The 18001-nt window shown below is 41.9% G+C and overlaps 1 protein-coding gene across 1 annotated transcript in view; it reads left to right on the top strand.

The window, feature by feature from the left end:
• The window catches only part of LOC117213497, a 73298-nt gene that overhangs the window by 36372 nt on the left and 18925 nt on the right, over nt 1–18001 (top strand). The window contains exon 2 of the mRNA XM_033458878.1: nt 11240–11613. Coding sequence (XP_033314769.1) covers nt 11495–11613 — 119 coding nt within the window. The 5' untranslated portion in view covers nt 11240–11494. The remainder of the gene's footprint in view (nt 1–11239; nt 11614–18001) is intronic.

The following is an 18001-nucleotide window of genomic DNA, read 5'->3' as shown; positions in this document are numbered from 1 at the left end:
ACTTGAACATATGGCGAATGGGGCTCGCATATGGGGAATAGTAGGTCAAGCATAATTTCAAAGTCAATTACTATGTTTTTAAGTGGAACGCCCTTCTATCGTATCAGAAGTCGGAACAATGTATCACCGGATATTTCGTTTCGTCTAATGTTTCGTAATCTTGCCGAAAAGGACAAATGGTCGAAGGGACGATGCCTTAACAAGGAACTAGTAAAATAAAATTTCTAAACTTGGTGAACGCGAAACTGAATACGACATTGAAAAGATTGATTTTAGAATATACGTTGATCAGACACTTTTTGTCTCCTCGATGAATTGCCTAAACTCGTAAGACCTCGCGTCCTTCTTCTGTAATGTCCTGTACGGTATACGGATCGTAAATTCGACTTAGTGGTAGGGAGAAAGGAGCGTGGAAATTTCCTAGGACGTCCGTCACGCTGACTGCGACTTTCCGATAATATCGAACGCCACTCGATGCCCGCAACGCGGCCCTCACCTGGCCTCACCATGGCACGAGGCGATTTTACAGTGCCGCGAAATACGGCTGTTTGAACAGGTGACCCGACAGCTGTTGTTCGCCAGAAATTCCCTACCACCCCTGCTCGAATGCGCGTCAAAACGGACCACGCGTCGACGAATGCTATAATTGCCTGGTTACAAGACATTCCGGTGGACTTAGAACACGGTGCTCGCAAGGTTTCGTCCTTCTCCGCGCGTCGTTACAGGACGAGCGGAGTTTAGCAACCGATTAACAGATACAAAGAGGGATATGTTGGACTCGAGAAGCGACTATTACGTCGCTTTGGAAAGAAACGAAACGAGATAACTGCGCGATTAACTCTGTACGCGTTTGTCGTAGCGAAAGAACGAAAGAGAAGAGAAGATACGAAACCAACGAACGAATAAAATCAAGCGTCGCGCTGTTCCTTCTCCTACGCGAACTTCCTTTAATTTTTCGCGATACACGCCCCTATCAACGATCCGAGACTGAAAATTATGTGTAAAAACGGGCAAGAGACGGTGCGACTGGATCCGCGTCGCATCTCGGCCTTTAGCGGAATAGCGATACGTTTTACGATGACCTCGTGACGTTAAAGTTGCACGGGGATGGGCCTGAGATGAATTGAAGGGGAAGCGCGGATGGATGCAAGGGAAATGCCACGGGGAGCTGGATTATGCGGCCGTAACTCAGGGTAACCGAGCTTCCACGACCTTACACGTATGCTAAGCCAGGGGAATGAAACGTAGAAAGCGCAAAGTAACCTTAGCACACCCTTCGTCCCCGCCGTCATACAGCAGAGAAGACTCCACGGGGTTAAGCGATGAATTTCATTTTACGGGGTCGACGCCGTTTCTGCCTTTTCCTACGGACGATTTGCGTGACGTTCATCGTCGTGCCCCTCCCGGGACCGAGAAACACCGTGTTCCTCCTGTCCTTTATTTTGATTTTCTTTCACCCCTAAGCGCGATTGATAAGTCTCGTAATTTCCTCGAATCGAATTTAACCAACGCGTTTTCCAAAGAATCGCGTATTTTAATTCTTCAAAATCGATCCTACGGGGTTTTGCAACAGGTCGCGTAGATCGTCGGAAATATTCACTTGGCAAAATGTACGATTATTAACGTCGGAGCTCGTGTGATTGTAAGCCCCGTCACTTTTTCAGACAAACGATTAGCAGCTATCGCTTCGCTTCGTAACCACGTACGATACGAATTTGGTCGTAATCTAAATCTATCGAATCTCTAGCCTGACGCTTATCGCTCGCGGAGCGAATAGTTGGCCATAAAACGTTAATATTTGAAAAGACTATCTCATGCCGGAGACAAATATGCAAGACGAATTCGTTCTTGATAAGATCAAATTTGATGAATCGCGCGATACGTTTGCGAAAATCGCGATTTTTTTTTACTTGCTTCGCAATGCCATTCCATACAGATATAGGCATTTGCGGCTGATGATATTTCTTTCGTTGCTTCGAACTGCCCCGAAACGATTGCTCGCGATAGTGTCCCCAATGTCTCTTCGAAAAGGGGGAAAAGGACGTGATAAAATTAAATCGTTTAACCAAGGCGGTTTGCGCTATATTCGATATAATCGAGCAGCATACGTGCGGGCCGAAAATTTCGTTATCGCCTAAACAGCCACCGCTTGAAATGTTGGGCACGTAGCAGGAGTGCTCGTGTCGTCGCGGCGCGGCGGCGACGGGATCGAAGGCGCTATTATCAGCTGGTGGCACGTGCCAGGGCCACGTGCACGAGCAGATGGCAAGGCCCTGGTTGCACCTTGCGAGCCCTACGCACTACGCACCATAATCTCGTCGTTAATAGCGGCCCCACAGGTTCCCAAGACGAAAACGCAGCACAGCTGTCGTTATGCGCCGATCGAGCGTAACGCGGCTATCGACCATTGGGATGAGAAATTGTTCGAGGAATATCGATTTGGTCACCGCAGCTATTACGCATGGACCTGCGGAAGGGGATCGAAGTCTAAAGAAAGTAGGAATCGCAGCAGTATCGTTTGGTCGACAGTTTGCGACATTTGGTCATTTCGATCTCGCGGAAAAGCAACTATCGATAGTTAGGGCTAAGGAGTATAGTACAAGTACGTAAAAGACCTGAAAAAGTTGAAACGTGCATTTAAATGCTAAGAGCCAGCGAATGTCAGCGCGCGAGGAAATAGCTGAGAACGCAAACACTTGCATTCTTCTATTAATTTTAATAAGGAAACTGTATTTTTGCTGAGCACGGATGTTTCTATAAGCAGATTTATCATATCACGAGCGAAATTATCTGCGCTTATCTCGCGCAATTCGTTTAACATTGCTTTCACGGAAATTGCGGTTAAAGAAAAAGTATAATTTTCATAGAAAAATATATCGAATAATACGATAGATACTTTGCAAGTTAAATTCACGAATTATCAAGATTGATCATCTGCGAATGTGTAGTAAGATTATCACGTAAATATATTTTTAACGGATGTCACTCACCGATTTAATACTCCAGTGTTAATATTCTGTTTCGCGCCGTCATGTACACACCTGCAACATAAAACATAACAACGTCATAAATAATTATGTAAAGGAGAGATATAGATGTATATAATTCCCGAAATGTTAACAATTAACGGACTAACCGTTAACAAGTTCCGTGGCAGAAAAAATTCTACTCTGTCCGTTCGCTCTCCCGAGTGTCGATCTCAATTTCGATCGAAAATTCGAGTCGTGGTTCTGGAAAATGGAAAAAAAGCCCGGACAACGATGGAGGTGTCAAAACTGGGACTCGTCGCACGAATTCCCGAAAGTCAATTTTCATTAGGACGAAATTGGGCTGGACTCGATGGCCTGGGGGCTCGAAACGAATCGAAGCTCGAGCGAGACAGCGAATAGAACGATTGAAACGGTGTGCGAGAGAGAAAGAGAGAGAGAGAGGGAGAGAGAGATGCAGCATGCCAAGTTGCGTGAACCCGAATCATAAGTTGGAACGGTGTGTCGGTGTCGGTGCACATGGGTGTACGAAGTTAATTAAATTCGGTCGATTAATTAGGCTATTTGTCAGCCTCGCCGTCGATTTCCAGATCCACCTGGAAGAGCAGGAAACTAACGATAGTCCGCTCTATCGTTCTACGAACGAACGACTATTCTATTCAGGAAGAATTATTAAATGTCGTTGATTCCAGCGATGTAAAGATTCGGCTGAATTTTCTTGCCAGTATCGTATACAATCGACGAGACAAAGGAGGAGTTTGCTATTTCCGAGGAGATATTTTTAGAAATTTTAATCGATTCTTCGTAAGAAATTCGTCGACGAGAATGTTGACAACTTTAAGCAGAGGATAAAATTCTAATTCCATTACTTTATGGATACATAAAACATCGATCGCTCAAATTACAACCGTATTTCCACGCTGCCATCTGCGGACAAAACTAATTCAATTTCCCGGATTAATTGCACCATCTGTCGCTTCTTTTATCAATTACAAACTTCCCTTTATATCAGGAAAGATTAACGTCGTTCTATCAAACCCGAAGAGAATCCTCCAGACTTTGATTCGAAGATTTTCATCTAAGATGCTTTACGAGTCGCGTTCTCGGAATTTAAAAAAGTTCAAATTTGAAGCGTAAATTTTATTCCAACGAAACAAAAGTGAAAGATACGTGAAATAATACGCGTATAATAAGAGGAAAAAATGGAAACTTCTATCTGTAGCCGTTTCTTTTTTAAATATTATAACGATGCGTGGCAAAATGCAGCCAGGATGTACGTAGCATTTTCTTGCGACAGATCGCAGCTCACAGCTGCGCTGACAAGAATCTGACATAAATCTTAATTCCTGCGCCATACGAACCGGCCGGTGGCACGTAGAAAATTTCCTGTTACCGGGAGAACGCGAAATTTAAAAAGTCGTCCGCTGGAATTCCCCGTGTCTCGCAAACTCGCGGAGTATTTTCAAGGAATATCGTTATGAACGCGTTGTAAATACACCGTGAAGAATTTTTGCTGTAATTTCTTTTAGCACGTTCGATAACGTTGAACGCAAACGAAGCGAAATAAAGTATTCGACGAGCGATCGCGCGAATAATATTTAAACAACCAAGATACAGAAACGACATATTCTTCGGTACGTTCAGGTTTCGGTACGTTCCGAGTTTCGTTTCTTCCTTAAAATCGACTGGAACCGCTATTTTGTAGTTTCTTGAATCAATTTATTTCATTAGCAGCGTCGTTAAGGGAAAACGATTATGAATGATCAAACGTTAAGGCCGCGTTATAGCTCAATTCATTTTCGAAGCTAACGACGGAAGGTCCAAACAGACCGAAACCTTTGGCCACTCTCGCGATGGGAGTTAGTTACATTAGAAGGAATGACTATGAGTCACGTATATGCGTTTGCATTCACGGTAAATTGCCTTGGTATGGCCCTAACTACGGTCATTAAAGTCGCGCAAACTCCAATGATTACCACACCTTAGGTTTGTCTTGGAAATGTTCCGCTGCCATTCGTAATCGAATGATATTGACATTGTTACTGCTACGGCTCCAAGCAAGGGAAAAGATATCCGATATCGTTACGCTATTTATTCACAATTAGTTCGGTTCTTTGTTATAAACTGTATTAGGACTTACGATCGAGTCTAGAACTTAAATACAGCATAATTATCTGTTTGAAATAGTAACTTTAAATCGTTATTTGAATCCTGGACTAGAGTTTGAAACAAGCGATAGAAGTTGGGTTGAATTATCATTGACCTGTATCACTGATACGTTTCGCACAACCGTGCATTTACACGTACTAATTTATTTTTCTCTTCGTGCACATCTTTGTACATTCTTGCGTATTTACATTTGTATTTTACCAACTACGTAATATAGTAGCATTGAATATTTTTAAACAATATCAGTAACGATTAGCATATACGTTAATTTTAAAGATACGTAAATTTAATCATTTTGCGTTGAATAATTAGCCAGTTATACAGGCTCGTACATAATGAAATTTGTTAGCATGTTATAATCGAATTGAATAATTGATCAAATAGTGTTAAATTATGATACGACTGCTATAGAGCTCGTGTAAATCGATGAAGCTATTCCATAATGCATCCATCGATGCATTATAGAAATTACACAATAAATTTTCCAACGTTAATCCTATTAGTTCTATTAAATCACGGACGTCTTATAATCGAAATATTCGCGTGCTATTAAAAATTCTGTCCAAGTATAAAAATTAATTTCCCGGAATAATACAATAGGAACGTGAAATATAGCAAGGGCAAACGCCGTGTTCAGGGGGTTAACGAATTCATCGCCGGTACGAGAACAAAGGCAGAGGCACCGATGGAAGCACGTGTACCGGCAAAAACCAATCGAAACTTCGTTCTATCGTCGAAACTTTGTTTCTCAGTCTATCCATCGGTGAGATTTCGAACTTGATTATGACGTAACTCCTAATATCCGGTAATCAGCCGTTCGATATGACCTGAAAAGGATGTAAGATCGATAAAACGCGGCTAGCAGCCCGGTCCTCGAACGTTTTTCTTTGCGGAAACAAAGTTCCTGTTGGTTCAATTACTTTTACGCGCATCGTCCCACCAAACCTGCCACTCTCTTTCCTTTCTCTCTTTCTCCTAGAGAGAAAGCTCCACCGTTACGAGTTTTCGTTTCCGCGAGACTCGTTGTTTGAAAACTATGATTGATCGTTCCGGTGTGTCCGGTCATACTTGCACGAACGCCAGCTTGTTTCGTTCCTCCGGTAATGCCTTCCCGTCGAATTGTTTAAACACCGCTCGTTTACGAGGTCGTTTCGTCGCGGTCCGGAGTAATGCGCTTAAATTATAAGTTTATCGCGCAACTTGGTCGAACAACGGCAATGTTCTTCGAGCGTGAAGTATGTCGAATAATTTGTTGGCGAAATATTCGTGTCGCCCGTAAAATTAGCGCTTTGTTTGGAAGTAGGATGAATCGCGTATTTTTTAAAAACAGTCTTCACTTTGGGAAGTCGTAAAGGAGCTGCTATGGTTGCATACTAGTACATATACGTACATGATGGTGTTGCGTACGAAAGAGAAACCGGTAGTTGAAACTCGAAAGTAACAACTCGCGGTTAAAATTTGATTGGAGCAAACGATTTCATATTCGCCGAGCTAATAGATCCAACGAAAAATAGTGTCTGGATACTTTTGAACGGTAGTGTACATAGTTATTCCCTGGTATTACCGTGTTCACCCGCATCAATGTGTATACCGTATACTAATGGAGGAACCAAGCCCACGGGCCACGATCACGGATGGGTGCGGCATTCTACTTGGGCTAATGCGTGGGTGTGCCGCGCGCGTAACACTGCCTTAAGTAATTGTTTATTGCCGTGTCGGCCACTCTTCGATCCCCCTGGCATCGTTTCCTCGAAACGGCAGGACCCTCCCAGGTTGGGGCTTTATCGCGTCGCACGGTTATCCAGCACAGCGTTCGCGTAATATCGTGCTTCCCGTTCATCCATCGGGATATGCGTGTCGGCCGGCTGTACGCCTATCCCGTCGCGATAGCACGAATATCGGATGTGGCGACCTAGCGACGCGTACCGCTTCACGAGAGGGTACCCCTATGTGACTCTACCGCCACCGGGGGCACCAGGTGACTCTATCCGCGGAGATAAAGGAAAAATGCTTGGAGAAGGTGTCTTCGTACGGAGACTCGTTCTCAAAGAAATTGAATTTCGAAGTCTCGTCGGTGGTCGTGTATTCTATATATATTCTAGTTTTTTCACCAAGAGCTTTTGACGTAGCCACGACATCGTCGATAGGTTTGAACGTTTGTGCTTATGGGAACGTATTTTCGTTCTCGCATATGGAAATTTTAACCGTAATATTTTACTTTAGACCGTGGCCTGGAACGGATTACGTCTAAATGTACAAATATACCTATTTCAATGTACCATTTACGTATATTCTAACGTATCTGTATCGTGCCTAGCACCCGTATAGAGGAGAGATACATCTTAGCTGACGCGCTTCTTCTCGCGCATATATCTTCGAAGATGAATTTCTCGGGATCCGCGGGGATTTTTACTCGAAATTTAGGATTTCGTATTAGGAGAATACGACGCGTAACATTACCAAGATGCGAAAGCTCGTACGATGCATGCACCGGTTATTTTTTAAACGCGTGGCATACAGGAATAATATAGTCTTTCATCGGGGTTTTGAAGCTAATCGAATGGTTGCGCGGGGCTCGCCAGCGATATTTTATGGCAGGCTTGTTCATGGATCGGTACATGTACCGATCGTATATTTGCCAATCGTATATCGCCGGTCGTATATTTGCCAAAATTAGATAAATTTCACTCGAAATACAAGTAAAGGCCAACTATTCGAACTAACGAGTCACGTCGACGCAATGCGCGGTTATAGGGGATTAAAAAGCCACGTTGTGCCCTTATTATAATAGAAAACATGGTAACAAAAGAGAAACAAACGATTCCAATTAATCCGAAACTGCTGAAAACACCGAAAGAACAACGAAGCGGCCAATGTTCCCTTGGAAATTCCAAAGTGGTCGTCAACGAGATTACGCGGCTCGTTACCAACCGCTTACAATGTTCATTTGCCAGCGTCAATACGCGTGCACGCGCCCCAATGTGCATCCTTTATTCCTCGATTGCTGCGGGGTCGAGTCACGTGGATCACGTGTTTACAGCGTGCACACCAACCAGCTCGGACTAATTAGCCGATACGCCGTTTAATTGTTTCATCTGTCAATGGCCTCGAACAGCCTTAAACTCCGCGCAACAATAATGCCGATCAAGGCAACAAAGCCAACCGACCAAAGGAGTGGCCCGTGTGCCGACTGAAAAAAAAAAGACAGAGGAAAAAAGATGAAAATCGATCGAGCGACCACGTGAGGGTCGCTCGCCTAATCGACGCCCCATGTTGCGCAATCTAATGCGAATATAATCGTGGAGATCGATTATTACGTAAAGCCCGATATTCACTCGGACGATGGATTAGAACATTGTCCTGCCAGGGATTGAGTCTGTGTATTGGTTGTTGCTAACTCGATGGGTCGCATGCTGTAGTTAATAGTCGGATGGAAATTAGCAACGTTTGCGTTGATTGGCTGATGGATGATTAAAGTTTTCTAATTGTTGGATAAATGGAGAGTGAAAAGAGATCGGAGCTTGTAGCGTCTCGTCTTTGCAATCTTTCGCAGGTGTCTTTTTTGTACTTGTCCATTTTCCAATATTTTTTTTTTTTTTTTTTTTGTATACGTATACTTGTTATCGCACCTTAAGATCTCGTCTACGAATTTTCAACGAGTATTCCGTATTAAAAACGTCATATTAAACGAAAAGACTCTATATCGAAAATAATTTTTCGCTAATGATATTACGCGCTAATCTTCTGGAGTCTTCGGTCGAATATCTTTTCCCGCATCAGCTACATTGGGTCATCGATGTGAATATTTTACGGCGAATCTTCATTAGCAAGGTACGCTGAAATTTTTTCGATACGTCTATTCCCGCGTGTATTTCCCACTGCAATCGATAAATTCCTGCTACCAAAACACGCTGCAATTAGCAAACAATGGAAAAATTGCTGTGAATTTGGGGAAAATATCACGGTAGCTGGTTTGCAATTATACAACTGCCAGCATTTTTATCGATGAACGTACGAACAACTTTTTTTTTACTACGATTTGTTTCGAATAACGATATCGACGATTAATAGAACCAAAAGGGAACAGAAGCCAACTAATGCCTGGATATATCCAACGCTATATCCATATGTTGCATCCAATGAACGAGGTGGAGATGTCAGGGTTGAACGTTCCAGCCTACTGAATATCTAACGTTTATAAAACGAGTTGCTAATCTTATCAACCGTTAACACGAAAAAGTATACCAGGAGCAATACCTGTCCGAACTTAGTATTTCATCGATCGATAGAAATTGACATATGTATGTCTTTTTATCGAAAATATTATAATTAATGGAACGTGATAAATTCGTGGATCGATCTATTTCTAACCGTAATAAGCTATCAAATGGTAATTATATGTAATCACTACGAGCTATACATACGTTTTAAAGTAATTGTTCCCAGTTCCAAAATTAATCAAATTTATTACCGCGGTTACATTGGGAACCTTCTGTACCAATTTTGACGTGATATATAGGCCGATATTTGGAAATTATCGCCTCTGTAAAAGCTATAATTTTTGCGGTAAAATGATAACGAAGCAAGTTCTGGAATTCTACCAACATATTCATTAAACAGCTATGTATATTACGGGGTATGGTGTTACCCAAAAAATTGTTATCGGAGAGAGAAATAAATTTATGATTTTATAATTTCTACGTTCATGTTATAAAGTTTTCGAATAACAACGATTTATTCAATGTCTTTCAACCAATCTGATATTAATTGTACAATTTGTCAAGGAAAGACGTCGGTTATTACTCTCTGATTGGATATTATATAATTAATATTATGCAAATGAAATAAATTATTGGTATTTCGAAATCCGTACGCGATACGAATCAAGCGAATGAAATTATTTATCACGATTATTACACAAGCTATTAAATAACGCAATCGAGTTATAAGTAATTCGTCTAATTCCCCTGCGGTTGTTGAAATGGAGTAAGATACTAGAAAATTAAAAATATTATTTAGCGAGTTACCTCGCTTTGCGAAACAATCACGAACACGAGTAGCACGAGTCCGTAAATAGAGCTTTGAAACGAACTATCGCAAAGGAGTTGCGCGAACTGACAGAAATTTTTGTTCGACAACTTTGTTACACGTTTGTTACAAAAATACGGTTAATAAACATCGATCGATTCGTTTCTCGTAATTCATGGATCATCGTATTCAACCGTGTCTGCCAAATCTGGACAATCGTTGTTATTCAGGATGTATAATTTTGTTAACATCGCGAACCGAACAATGGAGTGCTAACAGGCGCCGAAATTATCGGAATATGATGGAAAATCACCCTTCATAACGCATTCGAATTAGAATAATTGCGTATTGTTACAGCTACGCGTGTAACGTGTAATATTATCATTGAATGAGTAACATAATTAATGCGCATTATCTATCGTTGCGAGAGGTATTGCAAGAAGTAAAAAAACGCGCATAAGTAAAAAGGATACGTATGCGAAAGGCGTGTCAAAGATATGTCTCCTCCTACTTCTTGTAAACCTTACGGTACATACTTACATATTGATAACAAAACATTTAAACGAAATTGTAAGATATTTTCCTTTGAGTATCGGAAGTTGACGAGGCAATATACGACCGTCCTCGTGTATTATACTTCACTAGTATTCTCCTGACGAAAAACGAGACGAGCCGCGAATAACGTTTAATTGCAAAGACCACATTTTCCCAAGGACAGACGCGACTACTTATTTATCAATCAGTCTATCATCGTACTATGTAATTACTTGCGCGAGCGTGCACGAAAATGAGATCTCCGACTTCGTTAAATTCGTTTTATCGTCTCTTTGTCCTTCGTCGGCTTTAATAAATGGAATTTTCGATTACTCGCTTCTTGCATAAATTGAAACGCTTTGACAACGAAAACAAGTTAACTCGACGCTGTGTTAATTACGATACTGATTATAAAATTATCCAATCACGACACATCCAGTCGCATCCAATTACAGCTATTACGCCCGGAAGAGAATCAAAACGTCGAATAAGTTGATCCTTTTGGGCTTTAACCTTGACAGGTTGTCAGGGGCCAGGTGGAAGGAAGGAAGAACGGAAGGAATGTGCGACGAGTCGTGACCAGCGGAAGGCGGCCAGTCGACGATACATTTCCGGTGGTCGGCGGCCACTTGGAGCAAGTTTGCCCCTTGATCGTGGACAATAACGTGGGCGAGGACCGCTCGTTACACGCTACATGCCCACGAAGGATATGGATAGACGAGCGTCCTCAGCGCAGTTGGCATTCGTGACACGCACCATCGATGACATGAGCCACCATGGGATCCATCGCTTCGCCGCATCGCGTCGCACCGCGCCGCACCATGTCGCCAGGAATTACGATTCTCTATAGGCGCATTTATGCACCGAAATCGACGACGAACCCCGATGTCTCCACGTACGTATCGAAACGTTTCATTTTATTATTACACATTTCTTGTTAAAAAAGTCTCCGAGTGTGCTCTCAGCTTTATCGTCGTATCGAATCTACGAGATAGAGAATCGATTCAAGGGAAAGATTTGGTATCCTCGAGAAATATTTTGTAATATATTTTTCTTAATATTCTAGTACTTGCGCATATTCGATATCGGAGCACTTATTCTCTCTCTCTCTCTCTCTGAATCTTTATCTTAATATATTTAGCTATCGCCATATTGTTACGATAGTTGAACCCGATGAATAACGCGTATGGAGAACCACCGAAACAAAGGAACGAATTATTTCGTTGGCTTCGAAATAACCGGAAATAGGATTCCGAATAAATTACGCTCGGTTAATCGAAAGTGGTTCCTCGAATCGCATGAGGTATGCAATATTTAACCTTTTGGTCGCTCCATCGGAACACTTTAATCTTGTAAAAAGGATCGGGAGAGCTAGCCACGCTAAATCATCCTCCCTCTTCTACCTTATCGTGACCTATCAAATATCATCCAGACATTGATTTCAGAGATTGCACAAGAAATAGAGTTTCGTAATCGGAAGAAAAACTTTGCGCAGAATTTATGTAAACCCTGTTAAAGCGTATAGAGCAACTTGCGTGTAGAAATTTTTATGACTCGATCAATTTATAGATACGTTCACCGCCAAAAGGGTTATTAGGGTTTGTTCCTGCCATTTTACAAGCTATACCTTGTCCGTAATATTTTCGTGAGATACTTTAGAATTTCGCAAAATGTTGCAAATCCGTAGAAACGAAAGAAATTTCGACGTGGAAACTTTAGTTATTAAATAAATTAAGATGCTTCTTACATCAAAAGGTTCGCGGAAGTTGCTGTTCGAGGGACATCAAACAAAGTTAGAAAATTTATTTGCACGTAACTCGCCTCTGATACGTATTCATAAACTCTATTATACCGTCTACTATCGCTGCTGTTCGTTATTGACATATAATCAATGAGCTTCGATGACGTGATGGCCACGCGAATCCATTACACGATATACAGCCAAGTATACTGGGAGAAACTTATTTTATTCGAATACGACGTTTGCTCGTACTGAAATAATATAATAGACAAATAGAAACGCTTGAAGAAGAAATTCTAATATTTAAATTAAAAGGTATATACGATGATCCGTTTTTATAGAATTATACGATTCTTCAGTTCCAAAATATCGAGGAAATTCTGCATATCTATCAATCACGAGCACGAATATATTCTCTTGGATGGAAAAGTTCCTCTTCTAAAATAATTTCCATTCTGGCTATTAAATTTCTTGGTGCAGCGTAGACCTGCGTATGCGTCCGCTTCGGAAGAAACATCGAGAAGTTTAATTTAAAGGATCTTTTGTTTGAACACGATTTGAAATTCACGATTCTGCCGAGGATCCTTTCGATCGTAGCTACGTCGGTATCGATAATGCGAGATATCTCGTCGTTCGTCTTCCCTCTATCTGTCGGATCGAGTTACTCTTCTTCTTTTTTCCCCTATCCGAGTTTTACTTTTTCTCTTTTTAAATTTCCCTTTTCTTCCTATTCTCGATCGACCCCTACTCCTCCCTCGCATAGATTCTCTCGCATCCTTTTTTCCATTCTCTTCCTTTCTTTTTCTTCCTTTTATTACGTCGTGTCTCTTTCTCGTTTATTATCCCGCCCCGCTCTCTCGAATGCTCGTATCGCGACAGTTCTCTCGTATATTTTGTTATATTTCGTTTGTCTGGCCTTGCAAGCCCTTTTCTTCGTTATCGTCTTTCCGTATCTACTCTTATAATAATAACTGTATTGCATATGTTATTACATATATTATACAATATGTATTATCTGTATTAAATAAGTAAGTCTACGATGATAATATAACTCTATTGTTTATAATATAACTCAACTTGTTTCACGTTCCAAATTTCACGTTTCATCAAAACTCCGTCTGCTTACGCTTAAAAATTCGCATTTACCTCTCCTTTCTTCTTCTCCTTCTCGTTCTTCTTTATTTCTTCGGTATATCGAGTTTTCTTATGTCTCGTAGCAAACTTTTTCCCTCTCTTGTTTCTTTCGTGTAACTTCGTAGTTCTCTCTTGGACTTTTTTATTTCTCTAGGTCTTCCCTATACGTTTGCTGCTCATTCTGTATTTTCACGCCATTTACTTTTCTTTTCAAACTCATTATTCCATGTTCTACCGTTCTATCTCGTCGAATATCTCCCCTCGTATCTCGATCATCCTCCTTTTCATGTTTCCACTTTCTTCTTCTCTGCCTTCTTCCTATCACGTCAAATTTGTTTCATTCTGCTCTCTCTCTCTCTCTCTTTCTCTCTCTCTCTGTCTGTCTCGGTTCGTGCATTCTTCCTCGCCTTCTATCACGCAAAAACCCTTTCTTCCCTTGCCGCAGTTCTTGTCTCGTTAAATTCCATCGTCTCGTCCTTTCGGCCACCCTTTCGCGTTCGCTCTCTGTTCTCCTTGGCAGGCTTCCCTCTCTGTTTTCTGCCCTGTTCACCCGTGTCTCCCGAGGGAGTGCCAGGAAGCGGCGCTATTAGTTGGCGTAACTCTAGCCTTGTCCGTCCGAGGATAATTGCGCGGGCTAATGGTTCCTTTTTTCCTGTTCGCCTCGGAGCATCGACCAGGTAAAAAGACGTCTTGCGACCTAGGAATTTAAACACGCGCCACGAGGGAGGTCTGACCACGATATCCTTTCGTTACTGGCTCCGGAAGGGCTTCCTCTTTTGCGTACGATCACGGAATTCGAAAACAGATGCCCGGTATTCCAGGCGTATCGCGGTTCGTTTCCCTTTAATTGGCCAGCGGACTGCTGGTTGCGCCTCGTGCTTGCGGAAGAACAATCTCCAACGAGATGGTCTGAATTCTCTCACGGATGTCCCTTTACCGAGTCGTCCTTTCTTCTCACTAGACAATTCCCTTCTTTGTTTTATTTTATCCACGCCTATGTCATTTACCACTTCGATCGCTCGATGCGATAGGAGAAATTGGGCCGATTACACGGAATGGGGCACGTCTCGCCGATTTCAACGACCACGAAATATGTTGTCATGTAATTAGCGAAATTGGAAAATATTCCGCCGACCGTGTAATCGTTCCATACCTTAACGCAGCGGTGCTCCGCTTGAAATTTTCAAATTCGTCGTTCAAATTAAATAAGGTATTGAAATGTAAATCGACCGGCGAATTTATACGTCGATTTTCCCATAGCAAAGACTCCAAAATCGTATTTATGATACATATCGCGAACTAACGAGATCGTACAATTCCGCAACACTGCAAACCCGATATTTCAAGTGACGCGCTCCGAGCGCAGCGACAATCGGGTCCGCTATACTTTTATAAATACAACACGGAACTGTCGCGACGTACTATTCTCGCATTAAATAATTAGCCCGACGGGTGCGTGTAAATAATTAATTTGGTCGCGTTTCTGAATGAACGTTAATTAAAGCGGTAGAGAGGAGCGCGGCGAAACGGTCGGGCCCGGAATTTTCAACGGTGCCATCGGAAGTCGAGCAGTCGTTATCGTTTCAGCGAAAACACTTGGCGAATAATTATCCATTTTTAAGCTACGCGGAATATGCGATTTCGAGCGCATGATACAATTTTAATGAAACGTTAGCGCGACCGGCAAATTTCAATTATTAACGAAGGATCATTTGTCAACGGATGGAGAGACCGCTTCCAGTGGGTTTTCTTGACAACGAAAACCGTATTAGTGCAAAATTACGCGCAAAAGGCGAGATAAACGTGGTAAACGAGTAGAAGCTAGATACTACTTGTCGATACATCTAGTACATCGTTGAAGCGACAACGAAATAAATAGACGCGGGCGAGGTATGACACGTGGTAAATTTACTATTTCGTTAAGGCCTATTTTAAGTTGAAAGCTCGTTGGAAATAAGTGTAAAGGCTAAAAAGAGATCAACGCGGCATTCGATTACACGGGTTATTCGGAAGAAAAATAAGAAACGTGGGACTAGAATCGGGCAATCTTCGGACGAGCATTCTCTCTCAGCGGTCTTGCATTACCACGAATCTCCGGATTATGGGAAGTCTCTGATTGGAGTTCCATAGGTACACGGAACGGTGTCGCGGAACCCGCCCAAAACCGGTAGCCGTATTACCATACAGATTGCCGTCGACTGTTATACTCACCGAACCGGGGAATCTATGAATCCGACTAATCATAAACGTACAACTAACCGAGGCTAATCTGCCGCGCGGCAATTCGGAATTTTACTGTCAGACCGAAATACGACCGGCATTCGAACGGCGAACGGGGAATGTTTTGAAGGCATCCCTGGAATATTACGATACGGTTAAGATCCGGGCATTGGGCTTGAAATGGTCCTGGGACAACCACCGCTGGATTTATCGACGAATTACAACGAACGGTATAGGCGTGTCGACGTTCATCGATGTACGCGATTATTCCTCGCGTACGCCAGGTGTTTCGATGCTTAATTCACCATAGAAAAATAATGAAAAAAGTTCAGGACGACTCTCTGTGAGAAAATACACTATCGCGTAAAAGTTTCGGGTCGCTTGTTCGATGAAAATTTTCAGAAAAAGTTCTCCTGCTGGGGTATCTTTTATCAAAATATTTAAAAAGTTAGGTCCCTGACAATTGCTAAACATCGAACGTTGTGCTTTCGACGATCCATTTACTCAGACATCACAATGCGTTTACTATAAAATAGAGACAGAGATGTAACATTAAAAGAAGACGTAAAACGAAGGAACAGAGAGAAAAAGGCGATCAAATATTAAATTGGCAATGTCTGCCTTGTTCTCCCCTCGTGACGACACGGTTGCTTGCCGAGGGTCGGCCATAACCCTCGGACATAACCGAGGAAATCACTTGGAAAATCCTCGATGAATTCACAATGAACCGGCGGTTGGTACAACACGTTCATCCGTCACGACACCCCGGAGAATTTCTCTTTTTCCAACCTGCGTCCGCTCTCCAATCCTGCCTCTGTCCTTTTCATTTTCCTCTCGGCAGTCTAATTTTTTCTAATGCAAACTCTCCCTTTTTACATACTTGTGCCTCGACCATCGTCTTACCACTCTTTACCCTCTAACTAGTTTCTACGCTAGTCCATTTCGCAACCTTCCGTTTCCAGCTCATAGGATCTCCTCCTTTTTTCTTCCTCTTTCTTTTTTTCTTTTTTGATTAAACGCAATAAGCAGTCGGAGTTGTAATTTCGGCGAAAACAGTTCTGAATAGAAAATTAAGAGCTTTCCGGAATATTATTTTTTCTACTATGAAAATTACTCGATGAAATTTGGTATTCGAAGAATCTACAGAGAGAAAAAACGTTGCAAAAGATCGAATAATAATGCAACTTTTTTATGAACGTCGTCATAGTCGAATAGGTCGGTGAGAGCTTCGGCAATATTGAAATTGCAGCTACTTTCGTGATCGAAATTCGTTCCCTTTTCATCGCTTGACAATACGCAAAAATTCACGCTTCGACGATCGGTTATTTCAGACGAGCACTTGCATCGTCGAATACAGGGATTCTATTTTCTAAAAGGACGAGGCTAACCACGGGATAAGGACAATTCTGTTCTCTTCTGCTTCTTTGCCGCGATTGTTTTCGTTCGTGTTCGTATTCCTCTAATTATAACGTTTTTACACCCTACGAAATGTCTTAAAAGTATCAAATAAGTATTTCTCTACGATGTTCTCGTCTATCGCAAACTAAGTCCGATGTAATATTTCGGCAGATCTTAAGGAATCCTAAGAAATTCGACGAATTAATCATAGAACGTTCGGTTCGACGTTTCCTTAAATATTCTTATTTCAGCGGGCGCAATCGATTTCGCATTCTATCTTTCGTTCGTTTCGTCGCTAACGTTCCTCCGGTCGTTTTCCATTCTCCTTCCACCCTTTCTTTTTCACTTTCTTGCTCGTAGGAATGATGTCGTTAATCACCGGCTATTTTAATACGATCTCCCCTTCGTGTTCGCTCTCGATCGGACGCATTATATTTAGTGGGCGATCACGTGCACCGGTCTCAGCGCACCTTTAAAATGCATAATGTCGAACGGTAATAAGAAAATCCATTGTCGGGGCGAAACCGTGCATAATGACGTAGGAAATTAAACGAAATCTTTCATTCGCGTGATCGTGATAAATTTTCTTAAAAGACTGCGAGCAGAATACCTCTTCTTTTTCTATTCTTTAAACTTATTTTTTTCGACCAAAGATTAACATTATAATCGATATTATTCAGTTACTATGCAGATAATTTTGATGTCGTGGACGTGTCAGAGCATGTTGGAAAGGAAATACAAATATCGACCATAAGAACGATGACGGAATCACTTTTAGGATTAAAGATAA

Source organism: Bombus bifarius, unplaced genomic scaffold, assembly GCF_011952205.1.
Source record: "Bombus bifarius isolate JDL3187 unplaced genomic scaffold, Bbif_JDL3187 scf7180000009111, whole genome shotgun sequence".
Taxonomy (NCBI): Eukaryota; Metazoa; Arthropoda; class Insecta; order Hymenoptera; family Apidae; genus Bombus; species Bombus bifarius.
Note: the sequence above shows the minus strand (reverse complement) of the source record. Positions and strands in the feature narration are given on the sequence as shown.